Genomic DNA, 25,292 nt, shown 5'->3' with positions numbered 1-25,292 from the left:
GATATATAATGTTTTGTTCATATTCTGTACATCAAAACTCTCAGATCATCTTCTCTAACACAAATTCACAAACTAGATTCCTCAGTTAAAGCAATTTTCTATTTCAGTAAACGTTCACTGGAACTTCTAAACTCAGAAATAATGTAGAAGATGTTTCAACATAATAGTGTTTGCTTGAAGCTTGGAAATCTACACTTCAGAATGATCACAGTAAGATTATTACAGGAAAGTAATTCAACAACGGAAGAAATATGGCTCTTAGGAATGACTATTATTACAATTATAACATATAACAGTAGATACTGTACATTAAGCTACTTGCCAACATTCTACAAAAATCCTTAATGCTCACAAAAAGATGTAACGGGGGGAGGGAGGTAAAAACCTACCTATTAGGTAAAATGAACACTATTTAGGTGATAGACATACTAAAAGCCCAACTTAAGCATTATAAAAGGTATCCATGTAACAAAAACACTTGTATCTCCTTAATATTTTGAAATAAAAAATAAACTACAATTTTACGAGATAGATATTATCACTTCTATTTTAAAGGTAAGAAAACAGTCCCACTGCACATTAATTATCTTGCTCAAAACCAGGATCTGGACCTCAATGTGAATCTGAATCCAAAACTTTTTTATTCGAGTGTTCTGGGTTTTACTAATAGCATGCACACTAACTATGTGATTTGAATGAAGTCAGAATCTCTTTAAGCTCTTATTTTCCCTGTCTACAAAGAATCTCCAAAGTGTTACAATATTTCATATCTATGAAACTTGTAACTATATATTAAATAGTTGTACATGCTCCACAGAATCCTTGAAAGTAAATGGAAGCAGACAATTGATACTTTTTTCTCTGACCAGCATCCTTTCCCCTCCTTGAGTTTTCTTTGGGAAGCTAAGCTATTATTCTCCCTGTGCCTGGGGGTATCAGACCCTACTCTTCTGCTTCAGATACAATGCCTTACTCAGAGAATTCCATTCCCTAGCCAGATGTTTGGTTTGGGAATGGACACATTCCCCAATCCAGGGAAATCAGGACTCCACCTACGAATTTTTGCTTAAATTGTAGCTCTCTTCCCAACGCAGTTGCTAAAATAGGTAGAATGTAAACCTGAAGCTACTAGGAACCATACTTTGAACCATTACTAGGAACCATTACTCCTGGAAAGCTTGTCTGAAAATAAAGTATATACAGAAGAAAGAAGAGAAAAGAAAAAAAAGGGAGGGAAAGGAACTAAGAGAGAGAAAAAGAGAGAGATTCTTGGCACCTATTGACCGCCTAGATCCAGGCCAGAGCTTTTAGATTATATAAGTCAATAAATGTCTCCTTTTGTTTAAGCTACTTTGAGTTGAGTTTCTTTGACTTGAAACTGAAAAGTCCTCATGCATTATAAAGCAACTGCTTTTTTTCTCTTTTATGTTTCTATTTCCACTTTGGGAATCAAAATAACAAAGAAAAATAATTTGGATAGAACATAGTACAGCAGAAAGAACAGCGGGTTTCAGGTTAAAAGATGGGTTGTGAGTTATTATACTGACAAATTATATGACTTAAGACAGGTTGAACTTTGCAGATCTGTCTTATCAGTTATATTAGAATGGGTTTGAATTAAATAATTGCTACAATCCTTCAAGGTACAAAAGTTCTACAATTTATGAATCTGTGGATTGGAATAACAGGCTTAAATAATGTGTATCAGAGCAACATAGTTTAGCACAGGAAAATTAATGTTAGGGAAAATTTTTAAAAGAGTAATCATAGCTTGTTTTAAATAAAGAAATAAAATTTCATTAGGTTACAATATGAGGACATTTAGTAAACAGAATTTTTAAAATCTAAGATTAGAACATAAAAACTAATTCCCCAGAAAAACTAAATTTCCTTTTCTTGAGGTCATTTAAAGTTAACATTTATTATTTCTAGAAGATTTAAGTCTTCATTAAAGATAAACTCAATGAGCTCATGTAGAGTTCATGATGCATAAGAATTTTATCTCTAATAATTGATATGAAAACAAAGAATAAGAAAATTGAAAGCTGCTCAAATTTTTTTTCCTAAAAGTTGAATCAAACTTTCTTCATAGTTTACAATAAATGTGTGAGTTATCTATTACAATTCTGAAACATAAGTGCAGATGTAGACAGTGTGGAACATAGGATTAGAAGGGAACCAACCCTAGGAGTTTCCCTGCATGCAGAATGCTTTCTTGGAGGGGGTGGAAAAAACCACTGACAGCTTCCTTTTGAACAATTTGCCAAATGTTCATAAAGCAAAAGTATCAAATGAATCCTAAGGAAGTGTAACACAGTTGCTTTCTTGTAAATTATTGAAAAAGTAAAAATCTTTCTTCCCTCAAGCAGTTACCCCATTCTCAGAATATTTTTCTTTCTAGGATGTATCAGTTGTTTGACTTCTCTGCAACATTCAAAACCTAAAGTACTATTTGGGCATTACTAATACAATGCCACATTTTATGGTCAGTTTGCACCCATCACTCTGCCATCTAATCTGCACCATGTCTGCTGAAGATTATGTCAAGACTCTGAGTCAGATTATTTTGAAAAGAGCTTCTGGAAAGTCTACAGGTTCTTCACCAAAACATGACTGCCTCCTCTCTCTTCAAAAATATAAAAATAAACAGAAAAACGAGATTCTGCTCCTGTATGTCACCAGAACACAATTTTCTTTAGTTTCTTAATGTTTCTCTATAATTAAGCATACATGCAAAATAATATTAAAGATAGTTCTAAAAAAATTAAGCCCATACAAATTACAAAATGGATGAAATGTGAGCATCTCCTGTTACAGGGATTCACAATTATAAAAATGCAATTCCACAAGCTCAATCTAAAAGGAAATATTGGCAAAAAGTCAGACCTATTACCAGATATTTCAAGAATAAAACTACTTTAGATAATCAATTATAAGACACTTCTCAGAAAGAATTCTGCAGTTATACAACAGCTTTACCATGCTTAGCTTTCTTATGATGAAATTAGTTATTCATCAAAGGTTAAAAATTCATGATTTTACCACTACTCTAACCATTAGGTAAACAAGCGATATCTTTGAAAGTTTTAAGACAATTAAATCTCAAAGATTTTAAGGTAGGCTGCAGCATTATACTTTCAAGACCAACAGCCTCAATATGCCCTCATTCTCTTTTAAATCAGGGGTCATTAAATGCTCTAGCATCTGTAAGGGAGGGTATAAACTGAGGAGCCTTTCAAAACAGACCAATTTCATCAGCATTACATAGCCTTGCATGAGAGCTTGGCCCCTTACAGAGATTAATTGTCCTAAACAGTCTCAAAATTCTTTTGCAGTTCCAGGATTTGTGGACTTGATAGTGTATAAATAAACAGTGTATTAGGGGACTCAAATTTTACTCTGAATGCTGTTTTAACTACTTGGATAACGCTGATTACAATACTTCACCTTTCTGGACCTGTTTTATCATCTAAAAAACAGGAAACATTCCCGGGGGTGGAACACCTCCTTAGACTTTTATTCACTGTATCTAGTTTTCTAATGCTGTTTCAAACTAAAATGCAAATGCTACCATTTAGTAAAAAACAGTCAACAGTATCTGCTCATAAATTTCTTTTTGCCTTTTTAAATAAACATAGGGATAAAAGTAGGAACATATTAGAATACTCCTTTAGATCCTGTGAATAATTCATCTAAAACACGGTCTAGGTATATTAATTAAGCATGAGCTAAGTACAGTAGTGATTTGACTCCAAGAGGCTAAAAGTGATCAACTTCAGCTAAATTACTTAACTCTGAGTCTTAATATCATGTAACAGGCTAAACATAACAAGTTTACCAAATACATCCTTAACAGTATGCATAGATCTCCATTTTCTACTTACTATTAGCCCATTATCTTTCACCTGAGAGTCCAACCTATGAAGAGGACGGAAAACATACCGTGCCTAGAGCAGTTCTACTGAAGTAGGTACTGTTACATTTTACCACATGATACTATAGACTTTACATTTTATTTTCATAAGTACCTCTCTTGCTGTCTTTTCACTTTGGCCCTATTTCACAACAAGATCCCATAGGACTTGCCATTTTATCAAATAGTCTTGCCTCATCTCTAGAGAGAAGGAGAATCAACAATATGATCAGATTGTGATGACTAGAATATCTTCCCACTGACAAATTAAAATATGCCCTCACTTTTTGATTTTGGATACTGCTCTTGGATCTAACTTGAACTGGCAATAGGGAAAATGAAATATAATAAAGTTTAAGTATCCTTGGGTTTTACTTTTATTCCTCAACATGATGAGATGGAATATCCCAAGTGTTTCTCAAATGGCAAGTTCTCACCATCAGCACGGCACACAGCCAATTATTCTGAAGAAGCACCTTTATCAGACAGGGTGTGTATGCATATGGGTGTGGGTGGGTGTGTGTAAGAGGGAGAGAGAGGTAGAAAAAGAGAGCACATGTGAGAGTACAATTTAGTTAGAAAAGCCTAGACCATTACAAAAACTTTTATTTGCCCCATCTCAAAATCCTTGATTAAAGCAACCTACCCCAGGTTACTGATTGTAACTCCAAACAAAGCAGAAAAGTCACACAGTTGAACCCATGGTGAAGGCAAGTATCTTAGAAATAGTCAAACATATTTGTAGCTTGGAATAGAAAAGTAAGACTGATGCAGTATTTCTTTTTTTTTTTTTTGAGACAGAGTCTCACTTTGTTGCCCAGGCTAGAGTGAGTGCCATGGCGTCAGCCTAGCTCACAGCAACCTCAAACTCCTGAGCTCAAGGGATCCTCCTGTCTCAGCCTCCCGAGTAGTTGGGACTGCAGGCATGCACCACCATGCCCGGCTAATTTTTTCTATATATATTTTTAGCTGTCCATATAATTTCTTTCTATTTTTAGTAGAGATGGGGTCTCGCTCTTGCTCAGGCTGGTCTCGAACTCCTGAGCTCAAACGATCCGCCCACCTCGGCCTCCCAGAGTGCTAGGATTACAGGCGTGAGCCACCTCGCCCGGCCTGATGCAGTATTTCTATCAAATACTTTCATCCATTCCAAAAAAACTGACACTTTAAAAAAAAAAAAAAAAAGGCTCTGAAGCAGGTCATGAAAAGATAGGAAGTACCATTCCCTTCAAGCATACGACTTCTCAGCATAGCCAGCTACTAATTTTCATCAAATGCATGCATGTGACACAATCAAAGAATAATTCTGATTTGGGAGTCCTTTTTGAAAACTTCAGGGAACAATGACATTTTCAAAATGGTGAAGTTTCTTTACCGGAAGAAATCTCAGTATTCTGTGGACAGACAGTACACCTTAATGCCAAGGCAACACATCTGGTTTGGGGGCATTGGTAGAGATAGAAACTCTCCATGTCATTGTCACCCCTTTCTTCATCAGTATAAACTGGGGTGCAAGACTCTATCATCAATCCTGAAAGAAATCTTATCTGTTGTTGTGAAAGTATTCTATTCCTTTAGGAGTGTCAAGCCTTGAATCATAGCCTGTGTAAGAGGATTTGTCATGAAAAATCTATTGTTGTGAAGTTGCCAAATTTATGAAAGCCAAGACTTTCAATCAAAAGCTTCTCAAGAGGTTTTGTCAAGAAATGGGAGCAACTATGAAGTTCTTTGGTACACAGAAGTTCATTGGCCACTCTGGGAGGCTGAGGCGGGTGGATTGCTCAAGGTCAGGAGTTCAAGACTAGCCTGAGCAAGAGCGAGACCCGTCTCTACTAAAAATAGAAAGAAATTATCTGGACAACTAAAAATATATATATAGAAAAAATTAGCCGGACATGGTGGCACATGCCTGTAGTCTCTGCTACTAGGGAGGCTGAGGCAGAAGGATCGCTTAAGCCCAGGAGTTTGAAGTTGCTGTGAGCTAGGCTGATGCCGTGGCACTCTAGCCAAAAAAAAAAGAAGTTCACTGGCTTTCAGAAGACAAATTCAGAAGCCCAATATTGCTGTTCATTGGATAAAATACAAAGTCTTTTTAAATAACTTAACTATTCAATCACTTCTCAGCATTTTGGCTAAGATCAAGTGTGAAGAGTTTAACTCTTCAATCTTAAATTAAAATGTGGAGTTATAATCCTTTCCTTCCTAACATAGCACCAATGATACAGATCTTGCCAAAAATGATCTTATTAACTTGAAGGCAAAGAAAATGATGCAATATGAATTTATCTGAAGAGTCTTAGAGAATTCTTATTTCTTGACAGAAGCCTACTTTCAATGGGCAAAAGAATCCATTTACACGTTCCATTTACTCTTTCATTCTTTCATGAAATAGGGTTTTCAGCTCTTGTTTTCACCAAAAACAAAGTCAAAATTAATTGGATATCAAAGATGACAGAAAATTTGCAAAGTCAAAGTCAATGGTATAGTTTCAACTTGTTATTTGAAAAGTTAAATAATAGCTTTCATTAAAATTTACTATTCAGTAGAAATAAAGCTTAATTTTGGTTAATCTGTACCACTTAGATTTGTTCATTGCTCTCATGTAGTGGCCACTGGTTTTTGCATGAAAAAATGTGACATAATTCTTAGGAAGTTTCCCTTTACATTCTATGCTTTAAAAAATAAGTTTCAGTGCAATAAATACTGTGAGCAAGATTTTATGTCTATGTACACCACCCATATCTTTGGTGGGAGAACACTTATAGCTTTCATCAGTTTTTTTTTTTTTTTTAATGAGACAGGGTCTCCCTCTGTTGCCCAGGCTGCAGTACAGTGGCACAATCATTGCTCACTGTAACCTCAAACTCCTGCGCTCAAGTGATCCTCCTGCCTTAGCCTCCCAAGTAGCTAGGACTACAGTACATGCCACCACACCTGGATAATTTTTAATTTTTTTTGTAAAGACAGGGTCTTGCTATGTTGCCCAGGCTAGTCTTGAACTCCTGGCCTCAAGTGATCCTCCCGCCTCAGTCTCCTAAAGCACTGGGATTACAGGCATAAGCCACTGTGCCTGGCCTTTTCATAAGATTTTTAAAAGGTTTATAACACAGAAAGCTCAAGGGCCCTGGTGTAAGTCAAGTGTTCTGGCTCTACATTATACAACTTTTCTATTTTATTAAAAAAATTTTTTTACCTGATTTCTTTTCTATTACCAAAATGTCTGTTGCTCATCAACCCTATCTTAAATTTCTACCATTGCCTCTGCTACTGTATTTTAATGTTACCCTTTTCTCTATGCTTTTCTTCCCATCAATCTCTTTTCCCAGCACTGCCCTGCATATATTTACTTACATGGAGGACAATTTACTTTCTATACTTCTAATCAGTAAAACCAATTGTTTCCCTCCAGACGATGATGGGATGAACCAAAGTAAACATCTTCAGATCCTCAGTTCTGTAATTCATTCCAGTGCAATCATCCCAGGGTACAAACAATATGCAGAAATGTACACAATCTACTACAATTTTCAACATTTACCCAAAATTACACACTAATATAAGATTCAATTTTGTAAACTAACTCCAATAAATAGTACTTTGGCATCTTTATATATAATTCAAAAAAGTCACAAAGACAAATGAAGGGTTAGAAAATAAGAGATGAGGAAGGGGTAAAGGAACAAGGAATCAATGTAACTACAGAGCTTAAAATCATGGATATGTTCACCTCCATTTCTGTTCTGAAGTTGAATTAAGAAGGAATTAGTGTAATCTGGAGGAGAACCTTCCTGATTATAAAAATTATTATAATTAGAATAAATTTTTCACATAAAGTTATGATGTCTTCCTCCCTAGAGCTCATGAGTTTTTCTATCTACCTGGAGTGTTTAGGTTTTGACCTTCTTAGAGATGGAGGAATGTACAAATCTCTTTGTATTAAATGTTAACATGGTTTGCCATACTTACTATCCAAAGAAATAGATCCCTGGAAAATCACTGTGAAAGTTCTCCCATGAGTTTGCTTTTTGCTTTCAAATGTACTACACAAATTAATCATTAAGTTTTAATATATTCTTTAGTTTCCTGAATAATTAATCTTTGTTTAATCTAATCATAACTATATTTATGAATATACATATGGAAAAAAATTGTGTATTACAAAAGGATCACACTTTATTTACTAGGTAATGGCATCTAAGTTATTATCCAAAGGCATTCTATTTTCAAGCAAGCTTCAGAAATATCAAGCTTACTTGAGATTAATATGCTGCTTTTTAAAAATACTATTTTAGAAGGATTTTATGAGACCAAATTTGCAACATAGTTAATGAACAAGATTTGCTAGCATGATATGAAAATGGTAGCATGAACAGAAAAATGGAATGTATCAGGTGTTTGCCCATATAAAAATTGAGGCAAATGATTAAAAAATTTAGAAGAAATAAGGATTAGCAATTATCTTTTAAAAATCTGTTTTCTAGGAACTAGGGGGTGGGGAAAAGGCTGGGGCAATGGGGAAATGTTGCTCAAATGGTACAAAGTTTCAGTTAGACAAGATGAATAAGATCTAGAGATATACTGAACAGCACGGTGACTATAGTTAATAATGTTTTTATTGTATACTTGAAAACTCAAGAGAGTAGGTCTTTAATGTCCTCACCACAGGTGCAGGAAGAGATGAGAACATTTATGTGAGGTGATGGATAAGTAGCTTGATTGTGGTAATCATTTCACAATGTACAGATATATCAAAACACCACATTATATACTATAAATATATATAATTTTTATTTGTCAACTATATACCTCAATAAACTGAAGGAAAAAAAACCCCAAAACAAAATCTCTCCCAATAAATTCTCAGATCTAGGAAAAGGAAAGGAAAAACATCAAATATAACTTACCTTTTTGTCTCTGGTCCTTACTTCCCCATAGAAATCTAGGGCCTCTTGTGCCTTTAAAAATTTGCCCCGATGTAATAAATATGCACAAATCATTACACCAGTTCGTCCCTTTCCAGCTTTACAGTGAATTGCTGCAACATGATTGTCATCTTCACTTAGCCATTGGTCAAGATCTTCACAAAAGGGTTTGATAAGTTCTAGCTGTGGTGGATTATGGTCTTCAAAAGGATACTGTGCAACTGTGGTAAAAAGATAACCTCAGAATAAGAAAAAAATCTCTCCTGAATTTTTAATCAAAAGTAGGTTAACTTCAGAAATGTTGCAAATAACATGTATTTAAAAAACTAGACTCCAGAGAAAAATAATTTATTGCCTCTCACTAACTCTTAAATGTACCCAGTAGACAGGGAGGCCAAGTATTATTTCTATACTTTATGTAGGAGGATAAACTTTGGGAATTTATGCTATATGGAGAGGTAACACAGGTCAAAACACATCAGAGGTAAAGCTGAAGCCAAAATGAAATGTCACATGGACCTTCTGTCAAGACTCTCGATGCATTTTCTAACAAAAGAAATAATAATATTTATAATATTGCATCATCACAAATATATTCCAAAGAAAGTATAGATTACTAATAGAATCAACTATGGAAAGAATTGCATTTCACATTCCATGAAATAAAAATGCTAAGTGTGCTATTTAAAAGTGGTCCTGCAAATGTTAGTGTTATATGCACAAGACTTTAAAGGCATTTACAAAAGAAACTGGAAAAAAATTACTTACAAAAAGTATACAACTGTAGTAAAGTTTATCAAATGAAGTTTCAGGTCTTTTCACATGAATTATTAAGAATCCATGACTTCTCTGTCCCCTATAGTCAGAGTTGAGGTTTTTTAAAATTTGTCTAAAAATAGGACTTCAGATATATCACTATTAAATTTTCTTAGTATCCACCTTGGTTCCACCTTATTAAGATCCTTAAAAATCCTGACTGATATCCAATGTACTAATTATACTCCATTGTCTAAATATGGGAAAAGTGTGTCTTATATCGTCAATAAACTCACACATAACGTGGTACAGGATACAATCCATTAAGTACTTTGGTGTGACAGAAAAGCTCTTCTGGTAGACAAGGAGTACCATTTTAGGCAGTCAGCAGGACACCTTTCACTTAGTCATCTGCCCAACTGTGCTATCATTCCATCTTAATTTCACCAGTGGCACACAAAAACATCCAGGAAAATCTGTTACATGTCTACTTAAAGCTAGATAAACCTCAACTAAAGCATGCTTTGTCTAGTAAGCAATAGCCTAAATCCACCAAAAGGGGGGGGGGGAATCATTCTTAGTGAATCTATATTAAATCTCAATCATTAATGATTTAGAATTCTCAAACCAACTGTTTGAAAGGCCACTCTAGATTTTCAGGAGGGATCAAGGGCATATACATCAATCAGTAGAGCTCTTAGCACCTACTTTCTCTTTTTGACTATCACGCAGCATCTGCCAGGCTTTTCAACTCTTCAGTTCTCTCATGGTTTCAGGGATTCCACAAATACAAGTAGAAGTTTTTGCAGGCTCTGAGACAGAATTTACTTATGCCTAGAGTAGAACTCATTTAAAGCAGTTCCCTCTTCTCATCTATCAAGCTCCTCTTATCCATATTTATTATACTCTTTCCCACCCTTGTACATAATTGCTGAACACAGAAGAGTTAAGTAGTTCTACTTTCTCTCTATGATCACTTACTATTACACCAAATGCCTCAAACAGTAGGTAAATACTCTCCTTATTCTATTGTTAGTCTAGGAATTTCTCCTAATTCTTAGTCTATTCTGTATTTTAATCTCCCTGACAATATTAATAGGTTTATGTGATACTTGTTCCTAAAGCACAAGAGCAAAATTAAATTTATTTTTCAAATTATCTAAGATTATTCTCAAGATAAATATCTCAATAATCTAGATGATTTGTTATTGCTATGACAGTAAGATATAGTCTATTGGTTTTAAGTTATACAACACACTATAGTACATTCATACCTACCTCTGCAGTTAAATTTGGCGGTGTCATAATGTCTTTCAGCACATCTAAAAGAAAAGTTTAAATGTGATATAAAGTTACCTTTTGCACTTGGGGGGCAGATATCAAAGTAAACAAACAGTTCCTGAACCTTTAAAATGCGCCACACATTGTGCTAAATGTTTTATATTCACTATTTCATTTAATCCCAAGAATTCTATGAAGTAGATACTGTTATCCCTATTTTATAATTAAGGAAACTGAGTCTTAAAAGGTTAAGTATATTCAATTAGAGTTTATATATTTGCTTACAAAACTTGTGATATAGCTGCTAAAGGTTTATGTTGAAAAGAAAAAAGCAAGCTATGATGCTACCAATATTAAATATTGCAAATTCAGCTGCATCCATACCTTCAAATTTCCTCTATGGAATTTTGCATGCTATGGGAATGCATTTTTCTTTTTCTTTTCTTTCTTTCTTTTTTTTCCTAGTACTTTGAATTACTGTTTTAAGGAATTTATTTTTCATTTCACAAGAAACTAAGAACAACTATTTTCAACTATTATCTTTACACTCACAGTTGACCATACTCAATTCTTAAACTATTCTTCAAAAAGATATATGTTAAAAATAGTAGAAGCATAAGGGCAAAGGGATACTAATCTATTTGGACACAATGCTTACTAAATTTTTTAAAAACCAGATCTTTCTCCCTTTTGAAAGGCCAAAGTTCATCTTTTTCAATAATCTCTCAGGTTACAAGTTTTAATTAAAGTGTGAAAGTAATGAAAGAATAAGTAAAATCAGTACAGAATAGTAAAATGCTGACGTAGCATTACTAAAATATGCTAATATTTGTCCTTTTAATAGTCATATGTTTGTTATTGTACACTGGCTTATTAATAATTAATAGGACATGTTTACACACTTTAAAAGGCATAGAAAGGGATCTCCTATCAGCTTTAGTCAGTAGCATCCTGGTAACTCCAACTACTAATGAAAACAAATTTTTTAAAAAGTTATTTAAAACAAAAACTTAGCATTTTAAAACAAATAAAGGTCTGTAGCTCCTTAACCAATTTCAAAATTCCAAAAGTTCTAAACATCTAACATTTTCTCTAAGTTTTTGGCAATTGAAGCAGATCCTGATCTGACACTTAGAGCGAACCCATTTCATTCTATGTACTGTTTATGTAATACAAAGTATATGTTTCTGTATTACCTTTTTGAAAACTGAAATATTCTGAATACTGAAACATGCCTGGCCCCAAGAGTTTCAAATGAGTGATTGTAGGCTTGTATTATACATTTAGAAACTCTGAAAACATCTATATAGTTCCTTTACTTTAAAGAGTTTCAAAACCAAATTTGAATGAAGGTTGAACTAACTGCAATCCACTGGTTTCTAACTGGCCAGACCTGAAATAAATCAACTTTCATATTATCACTCAAAATTTTTTCCTTTTTAGTATATTATAGTTTAGTATAGTAAGCTCTGCTAGAAAAAAATTTATTGTTTATGACATATGCACATATTGCATCCTTGCTAAATAATTTCATATCCACTGATATGAAAAACTTGGCAAGAAGAGGACTGACCAAGAGAATACTCATGAGAATACTCACATTTTATACTTTCTTTGGTACAGATTAAAGAGGAAAAATGGTCAATAGGTGAAGAATTCATAATGAAATATTTTGTAAGGAGTGATGTAAAGGCTTAGAGGGTAGGAGAGAGAAGTAGGGCTAGGAAACAATCTAATTAGTTGGTCTTATGAAAGCAGAACAGAAAATAAACATAGTTTTGTGCCGCTTCAGTTCTCTAAAATTCCCATACTTTCTGAGGGAATTTGGTTTGACAAACACTGCTTAAGATCTTCATAAAATGGTTCCCAAATATTACTGTTAAGAGAAGTATCTATGGAAATAATGACTACTAAGTGTCTACTAGATGCACACACCTTACAAAGGTGTTTCTATGTTTTTGTTTCATCTTCACAAACGTGGTAATCATTATTATTTTCCTCATTTTATATATGAGAATGCTGAGATTTAGAAGAACACTTAAAAATTTGCCCCAAGTCACAATATGTAAATCAAAGAACCAGAACTCAATGTAGCTCAGTATCTCTGATTACAAACGTCAAACTTTTTCTACCACTGCTCCATAATTCCACTTGTAATAAAATGTATAGTTTTAAATACAAAAGCAATAATAAAGTTTTTTCAAAGCCAGCCTTCCTAGCAATAATTATCACAAAAGACAGAACCAACAGTCACGGTAAAAAATAAGAAAAAGTTATGAAAATCTTTACAGGTTAAGCATAGGGAATGTGAGAGTATGTATGCTGGGACTGGCAGTGATAAATGTGCTCAGGGAAGGAGATGGCAGGGCTAAGGATGAAGACTTTCTTAATTCAAATCTTCTCTGATGATAAACGTCCTCCTTACACTTACAAACACACACAGTTTCTTTTAAATTTTTTGTGGTATGTTAGTCATAAGTCTCTCAACAAACTGAAATTAAAGATACACAAATGGCAAATGTGGTTTAACCATTTAAATTTAACCATTTATATTTCCTTATAATTAAAACTCAACTTAAAAGATACTACTTTTTTCATCATTACCTCATACTGGCTTATATGAGACAAGAAAAATGAAGAAGCATTGAAAAACAGTTTTTATGAAGCAGTAGACAAAGTAAAGAAAGGGATGAGATTAATAGGAAAAGCTTCCAGAGAAATAAGACTTAAAGACTTGACATAGAATTAGCTAGGTAAATAGGTTTCTTCTTTGCTCTCTTCAATGAAGCTATCCCTATCTTACAAAAGAAAACTTAATAGATAAAAATTAATAACAGCTAAAGGTTTACCACAAAATGATAAAGTATGACAAATAGAATATACAGTGAAATATAGTAAATATCTTTCAAAAATTAGTATCCAGTGCACACTTTAGTTCCCCAAAAGCAATTACTATATATTCCTTTATTCCCTACCTGCCCTCCTTCCTTCATCCCTTCCAGAGTACAGATTATATGAAAGAAACAAAAATGAAATATACATGTACAAAACAAACAGTATGCCTGAATTTGGTTAATATTATGGGACTAATTTTGCCCTTTCTTAAATGCCTGAACAAATACAGAGATATAAACAGATATAGTTTAATTATTAGAAATCCACATTAATAACTCTTCTTCCATGTATACCATAATTCCTATGAAAGGTTTAACATACTATTAATTATGGGTATGTCTAGCACAATTATATTTAGATCTTCAAATTTATATATGTTTGCAAAGACATATAAATCACATGTAATTATTATCCTAAAAATAAAAGAAATAAAACAGAAACACCTGCTGCTTGCCAGACTCACCCAGAACCAGAAATATAAACAACGGCAGAAAGAAAGTAGAGAAGATGGGAAAGTGACATCAGAAATCAAAACATGCTACAACTTGGTGGTACTAGGAACTTATGAAGTCAGTAAAATTTGGGAAAGTTAAAACAGATAAGCAAAAAACAAAACAAACAAACAAGCAAACAAAAAACCCAAAGGGAATACTGGCATAAACAGTGGATGGTCTACTACCATATGTACCTGTGTGACCTTGTTCAACTCACTTAACTTCTCTAGGCCTCAGATTCCTCATCTGTAAAATGAGAAGGTTGGACTAAATCTCTGTCAGATACTTTCCAGTTCTGAAAGTCTATGATTCCATGTGGGGAAGGTGTGTTAAAATAGATGCATTAAAAGCTATTCTCAACTAATAAAGAAATAGTTCATTAACTTGAGAGTCCAATGTTTGGAAATACAAAAACAAACAGGCAGTCAATTTCCTTGGCTATCCCCCAACGCCAGCTTTAACCATAATAGTGTAAGTGACCTACAATACTTAGTTTGAGCCTAAGTCCTAAGTTCTGGAAGCAGGAAGCCACTACATACAGGAATGAAAAGAATTTCCTTCCCTTTCTTTGGATATGTTAAACTGGAATAAAATTTTGAAAAAGGCAGAATTTGTTTTTAGAGTCTTTTGACCTCCATTCCAGGACTTTCTAGGTCCCCAATCCTGAGAGTCTAAGCCTGAAGTGACTCGTTTAATGGATTCAGCTTTTGATAGTTCTTGTCCTTTTTTTTATTTAACTTCTGAATCTAGTTGTGCAAAAAGTACAAAGCTTTGTGGTTTTTATTTTCCTTCAGAGAAACACTATGGCATCTGCCATGAGGCTTGTACAAGTTAATCAGGAAAAGAGGAAGAACCCTGAATGCACAGACCATTTATAAGCTAGGCCCATGTAAACTTAAATTTCTATAGCACCTTTTACTTTCATCTTGTTACCTATTAACAGCACCACAATTCTGCCCACACACATATATATACCACAATCTGATCATAATGACTTGTCTGCCATATTCTAAAATCTAAACACTATTATTCCAATAAGCTTCTTACTCGCCATTCCTTCAGCCTGCAATGCCATTTCCTTTCCTCTTAGGCCTTGAGGGTCAACCCCTACTGATTCTTTTCACCCCTGCTCAAACATGCCTTCTTTTATGGAACCTTCCTCCCTTTCCCTATGGGGTACAATTACCATTTCCACTGTTCCCTGCTCTCTTCTATACAAGAATTACCTCTTCTATAATACTTTGTCTACCTTTCACATTAGACTACAGGCTACTTGAGGACTGGAACTACATCTTACTCACCTCCATACTCCTCAACATGTTTTATGTCTAGCCTGCGGTAAGCATTCAACAAACGTTTGCTCCTTTGTGAATCTGAGAAAATTAGTGAAAACTCACTAAGAGTAACAACATATTGGTGTCTACTCACTCTCAGTGCTTTCTCAGAACAGAAAGATCGCTAAACTAAAGATAAAAAAACAACATCCCACAAGCCAATAAGACAGACAGAATCTTTCATCCTTTTTGGTAAAGATTTAAATGCCTGCCAGAGACAGAAGAGAATCTTGATCTTACATCTGACAAATAAACTCTACATTAAAAAACTTCTACTCATAATTTATAGATACCACATGGGAAAGAGAAAGGCCAGGTAGAAAAAAAACATATTTATGTGCCATTTTTAAAAAAATTAGAAAATTGGCAATATTTAGGGAAGGAATTATAGTCTTCAAAAATGGTGCAGATTTTCTTCTTTCCTTCCTTCCTTTTTTTCCTTTACACATCTCTACTTCCAAAGTCAAAAGAAAAAACAAAAAGACAAGGTCAACTAGCTCTATCAAGTGGGCAATCCTTAAAACCCTTCCCCAGACAAAAGAAACCACCCAATTCAACAAGATAACATATTTATGTTACATACAGTTAGAGAATACCCGAATAGCTTTTTCAGTCAATAGACCTACAGACACAAAATAAACAAAATTATATTTGCTCAGGAGCATACCTCCATGGAAGATGCCATTAATGCTTTCACAGAAGCTCTACCGTGAATAACACTTCAAATTACCATGTGGTTATGGGCTCAAAGATGGGCTAGATGCCAAGTCATTTAAAGCAGATCAAGTAACATGAATCTGTGCCAACATTGTTTTACCTCGTCACTACACTTTCTAAATCTAACAATGTTCGAACAATGTTTTCAATCAGACTTCTTGAACTAATTGCTTTAGTAACACAATTCTGTTAAAATATATCTTTAACTCTACCCCTCATTCTAACAAGGAAATTTTATTTAAGTTATTTTAGAAGATATTTGCAAGCATACAAATAAGAAAACATACTTACAGATTGTATATCTTGTAATGGTTTTTATGCTTTGAATCCAAAAACCTTAAAACAAAACAAACAAACAAAAAGCCACCGTTAACAAAATGAGCTAACATTTGAAATTACATTAATACTATTGAGAAAAACCAAAAGACAAATTCTATCGTTCCTAATCTCAATACCATTTAAGTAAAAATAAATAAATAATTCAAATAACTATCCCTTCCATAGGTTTAAGCTAGTAATGTCATTCTCATATAATTATTACATTACACAGATTTATACAATCTGAAGTAAAGCCAGAGCTTTTCATACAATGAATATTTTCATAATTGTGTCTTCAGCCTAACATAAGATTGAATAGTAAGACATAACTTTTTTAAAAAGCAGCTTTAGCATTTAGTTCATGTTCACGTAACTCATATAGATTTTTAAGAAAGTCATAAGCAATCAAGTACTTTTAAAAATAACTCAGAAAATCAGACTTTTAATATTTGAAAGACGTATTAACTATTACCTCTGTACGAAGTTTATTAAGCATTTTCACATATATATTCTCATTTTACCCTCACAAACCTCTTAGAGGTGGAGCTTATTTACATTTCACAGAGGAGGGAAGTAGGTCTCAAAGAGATTACAGGATTTGCCCAAGGTCATGTACAGTTAATAAGTCAAAGTATGAAGACCAAAGACCTCAAGACAGTTATGAAACTAAACAATAACAATTACAGCTAACACAAGCACTTACTACATGCCTGGCATTATTTTAAGCACTTTATGTATATAAATTTGTTTAATCCTCAAATCCTATGAGGTAGGCAATAGAAGGGTTAGAAGAGTACAAGGCTGAGGAATTATCAGAATACATAGAACAAAACAACAAATGAAAAACAGAAGACTTAAAAAAAAAACAGAGTCCAGGATATTCAACATATGATTAGGAGTTCCACAGACAGAGAACACAGAAAATAAACCAAAGATATAACTCAAGAAAAATATCCCAAACTGAAGGACGTGTTTTCAAACTGAAAGGGCGCATTAGCACTCAGCAAAATTGATGAAAACAGACCCAATTTGAGGCATATATATCTTTGTGAAATATCTAAATACTAACAAAACAAATAGAAGACCTTAAAAGCTGCCTGAGAAGCATAGGTTTTACAAAAACAATCTGGAATCAAAATGACATTACCCTTTTTAACAGAAACATTAGCTGCTTAAAAAAAAAAAAAAACTGGACAGAAATTTTGAGGAAAAATTATTTCCAACCTAGAATTCTATACCAAGACAGACTATATAATTCAAGTGTGAGTACATAATTAAGGCATTTTCAAATAAGCAAAATCTCAAATAATTTTGCTTCCCATATATTCTAAGTTACTAAAAAATCTGCTCCACCAATACAAAGGTGGGATACCATGAAAAAAGATAATAGGTTCTAGGAACTGAAGAATCCAACTCATAGGAGAGGAAAAGAGAATCCCCAGAATGACAGTGAAGGGACATCTCAAGCCGACAGCCATGCAGCAAGTCTAGAGAGCAATTTATCCAGATTAAGGCAGATCAGAAGGCTTCTGAAGAAGATGAAATTGATATAATACCAAATAGGTTCAAATATATTGAGAGATTTATACAATTAGGGGTAAGTTTATGAATTAAAATTAAGAACATTGAAAACTAAACAAGTGAAAAAAAAAAAGAGACAATTTTAACTCCAGGGAAAACAACAAAAGCAAGAAAAAGCAGTCACAATATACTATAATGTTTAACTATGAATGGCATTTATCTAATTATAAATCACATACAAATTCAATATTGATATAACCAAAATTACAATTAAACTACTGGGAGGAGGAAGGATGGGGAGGAAGTCTGAAAATATATGTGTGTTGAGTTGGATGAAAAAAAGAGTCCATGAACTTTAATATGAAAAATTATGTTATACAGTAGTACAAGCAATACTTATAACTTACTTTTATATCATAACTACAGTTGTTGCAAATAGGCTATGATCTTTAAGGAAAAAGAAACACGTGGCACCCCTTGCTTTTAGCTTGGGCATCCCAAATATTCAGATGAGACTCCAAAAAGGCAACATCTCAGGTGTAACGACCATGCACTAGGACTGTTGTCCCCAACTCCCAGTCTGCAGGAACCAGGCCACACAGTAGGGGAGTGGTGGCCTGTTAGGAACCAGGCCACTCATCTGTATTTATAGCCACCATTCACATCACCGCATAAGTTCTGCCTCCTTGTCAGATCAGCATTGGCATTAGATGCTCATAGGAGTGCAAACCCTACTGTAACTGCGCATGCGAGAGATCTATGTTTTATGAAAATCTAATGCCTAAGGATCTGAGGTGGAGTTGAGGCGGTGATGCCAGCGCTGGGGAGCAGCTGCAAATACAGATTATCATTAGCAGAAAGGTTTGACTGCACAATAATATAATGCACTTGAATCATTGGGAAACCATCCCTCTGCACCCTTCCCCTGAAAAAATTATCTTCCATGACACTGGTCCCTGGTGACAAAAAGGTTGGGAACCACTGTACTGGGACAAAAGACAAATCTGAAATAGGCCTGCCTTAACAAAGAAAACCAAGCCTGACAAATACCAGATCAACCAGTAATTTAAATGCCTGCCAAAAAGAAACTTAGCACCCTTAAAGCAAATAACAATTCAGACTCCCTACAACATTCAACATATAATTAAAATTGACTAGACAAAGCAGAAAAATGTTACCTATTGCTAAGGAAAAGAAAGCAGTCAATACAATCAGACTCCAAGATGAACTAGATGTTAGAATTAGCAGACAAGGACTTTAAAGTAGCTATTATAAATATGTACAAGGATGTAAAGGAAAATGATTACAATGAGTGAAAAGATGATGGAAATCTCAGCAAAAATGTAGAAAATATAAAAGACAGAAATTCTAGGACTCAAAAGTACAATATCTGAGAAGAAAAATCTACTGGATAATCTCAACAGAAGATTGGAGACTGTAGAAGAAAGGTGTGGCAGATTGTATTTTCCAAAAATTAATTTAACAAATATTTATTGAGCATCTGCTATGTGACAAGCACTACTGTAGACACAGTGGTAACAAAACTTCAAGTAACAACAACCACAAAATGAATGCTCCTGGCAGCTTGATAAACCCAGTGAAGAATCAGCTTTTAAGAAAATAGCCTAAGGACATTGGACAGCTCCCACTTACCCTAAAATAGATGAAAAAGAAAAATTAGCATGTGAAAACGCAAAATAATTATTTGCTACTTTTTCCTGTAGTTAACTTACTATTTGGTAACCATATATATTTCCCCTGCTGTATTCATGCTTAATCAACATTTGCTCTTAGAACCCTAGTATAACTACAGCTATTATTGCTATTACTAATACTTGGAACTGGGCCTTTTTTTTTTTTTTTTTAAACACATACCTCACCCCCTTTCCAAACATTCTAATCCTTAACTGTCTCTTGGTCATCTTCATGTTGTTAGAATTACTTTATCAGTTATATATCCAATACAAGGAAAGTAACTATCTTGTTGAAAATGTACTTGTAACTCTTTACCTGCATAGTACTGCTTTCTCCTACACATCACCTCAACTTAAACAAAAAAGCAAAAATAACAGCTTTGTATAATTCTGCTCCAAACTAGTGATTCCCAGTACTAAAGAAACTTTACTGTCTCTAAAGAGGTGTAAAACTGGAGGGAAAAGAAACAGTGAAAGAAGTGACCTATAACTCACTGAAGAAATTCAAAAGGCTATCAAAAATAATATAAAAAACTACCACACATTTCTCCAAAGAAATTATATCATTCTGTGCTTTTACCAACATGCATAAGAATTCCTGCTGATCTACACCCTTGCCAACCCTTGTTAGCCCTTTAAGCTTTATCCATTCCAGTAAATATGAAACAGCATCTCCTTGTGTCTTAAATTTTCATTTCCCTGATGACTGATTTTAAACATCTTTTCATATGCTTCTTGACCATCTATATATCTTCTTTTGTAAAATTTGTGTTCACACATTTTTTGCCCTTTTCTTTGTGGGGTTATCCTCTCATTATGAAGTTGTAAGAGTATCTTTATATATATTTACATATATATATATATATATATATATATATATATTCATGTCCTTTGTAAGATATACATATTGCAAATATTTTCTCCAAAACTGTGCTTGCATTTTCATTTCCTTAATTGAGTCTTTCAAAGAGCAGAAGTTTTTAATGCTGATGAAGTCCAATTTGTCCATCTTTTTTTGTATGTTAAATTTTGTATGTTCTAAGAAATCTTTAAACCAAAGGTCACAAAGATTTTCTCCTGTGTTTTTATCTAATTTTATAGTTTTAGATTTTACTTTTGAGTTTAGGTCTACACTTCATTTCAGTTAATTTTTTTGTACGATGAGAGGTGTAAGTCAACGTTCACGTTGACTTCTTTGTTGTTCCAGTATCATTTGTTAAAAAGATTATTCTTTCCCCAGTGAAGAATCTCAGCACCTTTGTCAAAAAATGTTAAATGTGAATTTTTCTGGAATCTCTATTCTGTTTCATTGACCCATAGAACTCAACAATTCCACTCATAGGTATTTAATGAACAGAAATAAAAATATGTGTCCACAGAATTTTGTATCATACATGAATGCTCACAGTGGCTTTCTTCATAATAAACCCAAACTGAAAACAACTCAAATGTCTACCACAGGTAATTGATAAATATAGGTCATAGTTATACAAAGGAATACTACTTGGCAATAAAAACAAATTACTGGTATGAGTAACAGAGATGAATTTCAAAAATATTATGCTAAGAGAAAGAAGCCAGATTCTGTTATATAGTATAGGCAAAACTTGTCTACAGTGATAGAAAGAGGATTAGAAGAGATTGGCTGGGACCAGTTTGGGGACTGACTGCAAATGGGCATGAGGAAACTTTTTATAATACAAATATTCTAAATCTTTATTGTAGTGGTGCTCATGGTGTGTACATGGGTGTGTGTGAGTGAAAACTCATTGAACTGTATGCTGAAAATGGGTATATTTTATTACATATAAATTATACCTCAGAAAGTTGATTTTAAATGTAATATGAATAGCCTCTGATTTATAAGTATCAATGTAACTTACATTTTTAAAAATCTCCAATTTCTTTTGGTTAATACTAGAGAACACCAATAAAAGGAATACATTATCTTCAGGAATTAGAACTTTCTGGGAATGAGAAGCAAAATAGTACCAATTGCCTAGAATAGTACTGTCCACTAGGAAAATGTTTCGTATCTGTGCTATCCAATACCATAGTCATTAGCCACATGTACTATTGAGCACTGAAAATGTAGCTAGTGCAAATAAGTAAATTTATTTATTTTAATTAATTTAAATTTAAACATAATAGCTACATGTGGCTAGTGGCTACCACATTGGATGGTAGAGATCTAAAAGATACCTATCTATGAAAAAAAATCCACTAGAGCACAATACACATGCCTTCTAATCAGGTAATAGAAATGGGTATATTCTTAGAATACAGCATAAAAATTAGGGATTTCACAACTGTCAAAATATCTACTAAAAATATTTTTAACTACATGTAGTTTTCTGACAAATTTTTAATATGCTTGATTTTCTTTTGTCATTAGATTAGAAAGAAACTACAACTCTGGTCATATTTCTAACTAAGAATGAGGAACAACTTGGAGTGGAAATGCCAGGAAACAGGGAGAAAGTGTTCATATAATTTTAGCGTTCACGTCAGACAAGGAAGGAAATACTGGCATAGTTAGATATGATACAGATCAGTAAAACAGATTTCAAAAGCTTCATTTAAATAACAGGCTATGAATTCGTAACTCAATCTGAAAAGGAAAGGCTAAAGGCTTTAAAAACTAAAATTTTGTATAAACAACTATAAAAGATTCTAGTTTTAAAAAGAGAAAGGAGGAAAAACAGAAATTATCTAAGACCAACCAAGATAGCTAAAGAGAATTTACCCAAAAATCTCAGGTTTAAAGAATATATATATATAAAAGCAAAAAGGGGGGGGGAATAATCACAGATGAATACATAATAGCAGCATATCTAAAGGAATACAAAAATGGTAAAAAAAACAAAAGAAAAGGCTTGGAGGAGGGGAGACTGCTCAGATCAAAAATAATAATAAAGAAATTAGAATTCCACAGGTTAAACAGCTGTACAATGCTAGAGACAGGAAAAAAGCAGGAATTCCTAAATTCCTTTTTCACTTCCATCTTCTCTGTCCAACAGAATATTCCTCTGATTCTATAAATCAGGAGTGGTGGGTACATGACATTTCTCTGGATTAAAAGCATTTTCTATGTGCTAATTTAAGCAAGGCTATTTTTAAAAGAATATTTCTTGATACAGTAGCTATCTACAGAAAAATCTTTGATATTCTGTGATTATACATATTAGTAAAGCAGATAGTTATCAATAATTCAAACCAAAAGATAACCCACCAAGCTCTTTGCACTATCATTGCTTCATCTGAATCTTGTAGTCACAAAATTCAAATGGCAACAGAGGCAGGCACAATAAAATTGTCTGAAGAAAGAGTAAAACTAGATTCCTTATTTTTCAGAGTTTCTAAAAATCATTAAGAAAAACAACAAACAATCTAAAAGAAAACTACATTGAAGATAGGGTCAGTATACACATACACACATACCCCGGAAATATATATGGTCAATATATCAAATAGCTGCTTAACCTCACAATAAAAGAAATGCAATCAAATTATAAGATACCATTTTTGGCCAACAAATTGCAAAAAATTAAAGTTTGATAATATTCAGCTTGCCAAGGTTGGGGGTGGAGGAAAGGGAGAGAAGCACTCAAACATGTTGGTGAGAATATAAAACACCATTTTTGAAGGCAAAAGTTTAAACCACAGATGCAGTGGACCTAGCAACTTCACTGCCAAGAATTTACCTGAAGAATATACTTGGAAAAGAACACCAAGATACATGTGTGAAGAAGTTTATTAGAGCACTGTTTTCAATGGCAAAAAACTGGAAATAATCTAAATATCCATCATAGAGGACTGTTTATTATGGTATGATCATAAAATAGAATAAAAGGTAGCCAATAAAACAATCAGGCAGATATCTACACCAATATGGAAGATTCCTAAGACATACTCAATGAAAAAAAGCATGGTGAAGAACACTATACAGTATGTTCCCATTTGTTTTTTAAAAAGTGGGTAAACAATTTTTAAAAGAATATATGAAGCTTTTAATTGTAGATACCATTGGGAAGAGGATTTAAAGGATAAGGTAAGAGAAATTTCTAGGGGATATTTGTCATCTTTAGGTTGCTGAGCAATCAAATACCATTCCAATTTGGACATAATTTCCAGAGATCAGAAACAGACTTCTTTCCTCATCTTTCTCTCATCACACATACAGGCCTGATACCAATTAGGCCCTTTTGCTCTGGACACTGAATCCTAGTGAGTGAGGACAAGGTACAGGAGAGTCAGAGATTACTCACAGAGATCACCAGAGGAGCTGAAAGTTCATGAGCACAGTCACCAATATTGAGTCATGGCAGCAGTACCTAGTATATCAGGTGTCCAAGCAGCAGTGTCTTAAAGCAGACTGCTTTTGTTGCAGCCTCCTGGCCATGCCTTGCTTCCAGCTTCTATTCATCTTCTAAGTCTGGTTCTTAAGCTATGAACTACATAATACTTTTCAAAAAATTCCTTTCTGTTTACGTAAATTAGAGTCACTTTATATCATCTGCAACCAAAAATGCTGACTTGTTTCTGTTATAGTATTTTTCTATAATTTTGTTGTGAGGATTGGCGAAATTACACTTTTTGCGTGTTCTCTTTAGTATTTGAACTCTCTGATTTCTTACCTAGCGCTGTGGGCAACAGTGAGACTTGTAGGAGAATAAACAATCTTCTTTAAAAGAACACATTCTAGCATTTTAAGAAGGGGAGGAGATTATGTTCTCTCAAAAAACTTGAATATTATTTAGGGAAACATTCACCATGGCTGCCCCTCCCTCTTCCTCCTCTCTCCTCCCAAGGATTTTGTGCCCACAGTTGGCTCATTGCCTTACAAGTCTGACACAATGGAAAGGTAGGAAAAAAAAAGCAAGAAAACAGCACTTTCCAAAGGGAAATGGGAAAATCTGCCTACAGATACTTGGAAAGTAGAGACTAAAAAATTAGACAAAAGCAGAGAGGTAATTTCCTCAAATTTGGATAATCTAGAATGTAAATCTTTCTAACTATACCTAACTTCAAGTAATTTCAATACATAAAAATCTGAATTCATTAACAACTCAGATTTGAGAACATTGTCTTTATTTTAAAAAATTATTTACTTTCTTTAAAGAGTTCCTATAAAACAGATTTAAACAAGCTGCAAGAGTACATTTTAAAATTATTTTTGTCAAAAGAACATATAAACATACATAATTCAAATGACATAAAAAGTTTATAATAAAAAATTAGTCAAATAAATATGGCAGAGTAAGAAGTACAAGGAATCCATCTCTCCACCAAGACAACAAATGTAGTGGCAGAATCTATCTGGTGGAACTATTTTGGAACTCTGGAGTCTATTCAAAGGTTTTCAGTTCGAAAGGGAAGGCTTAGACAGTAAATCACGGTTAATGTGAGTCAATTTCGGCAATTAATGCAGTTGTGACTACCCATCT

The 25,292-nt window shown here is 33.7% G+C and overlaps 1 protein-coding gene across 2 annotated transcripts in view; it reads right to left on the bottom strand.

Moving 5' to 3' along the window:
• The window catches only part of PTEN (phosphatase and tensin homolog), an 85,527-nt gene that overhangs the window by 22,014 nt on the left and 38,221 nt on the right, over positions 1-25,292 (bottom strand). The window contains exons 3-5 of one of the 2 annotated variants that reach the window (XM_069459855.1): positions 16,604-16,648; positions 10,870-10,913; positions 8,818-9,056 (exon numbers count right to left, since the gene is read on the bottom strand). In XM_069459855.1, the coding sequence (XP_069315956.1) occupies positions 8,818-9,056; positions 10,870-10,913; positions 16,604-16,648 (328 nt within the window). The remainder of the gene's footprint in view (positions 1-8,817; positions 9,057-10,869; positions 10,914-16,603; positions 16,649-25,292) is intronic. The other variant, XM_069459854.1, reaches the window with a different exon arrangement.

This window comes from Eulemur rufifrons, chromosome 28, assembly GCF_041146395.1.
Source record: "Eulemur rufifrons isolate Redbay chromosome 28, OSU_ERuf_1, whole genome shotgun sequence".
Lineage (NCBI taxonomy): Eukaryota > Metazoa > Chordata > Mammalia > Primates > Lemuridae > Eulemur > Eulemur rufifrons.
Note: the sequence above shows the minus strand (reverse complement) of the source record. Positions and strands in the feature narration are given on the sequence as shown.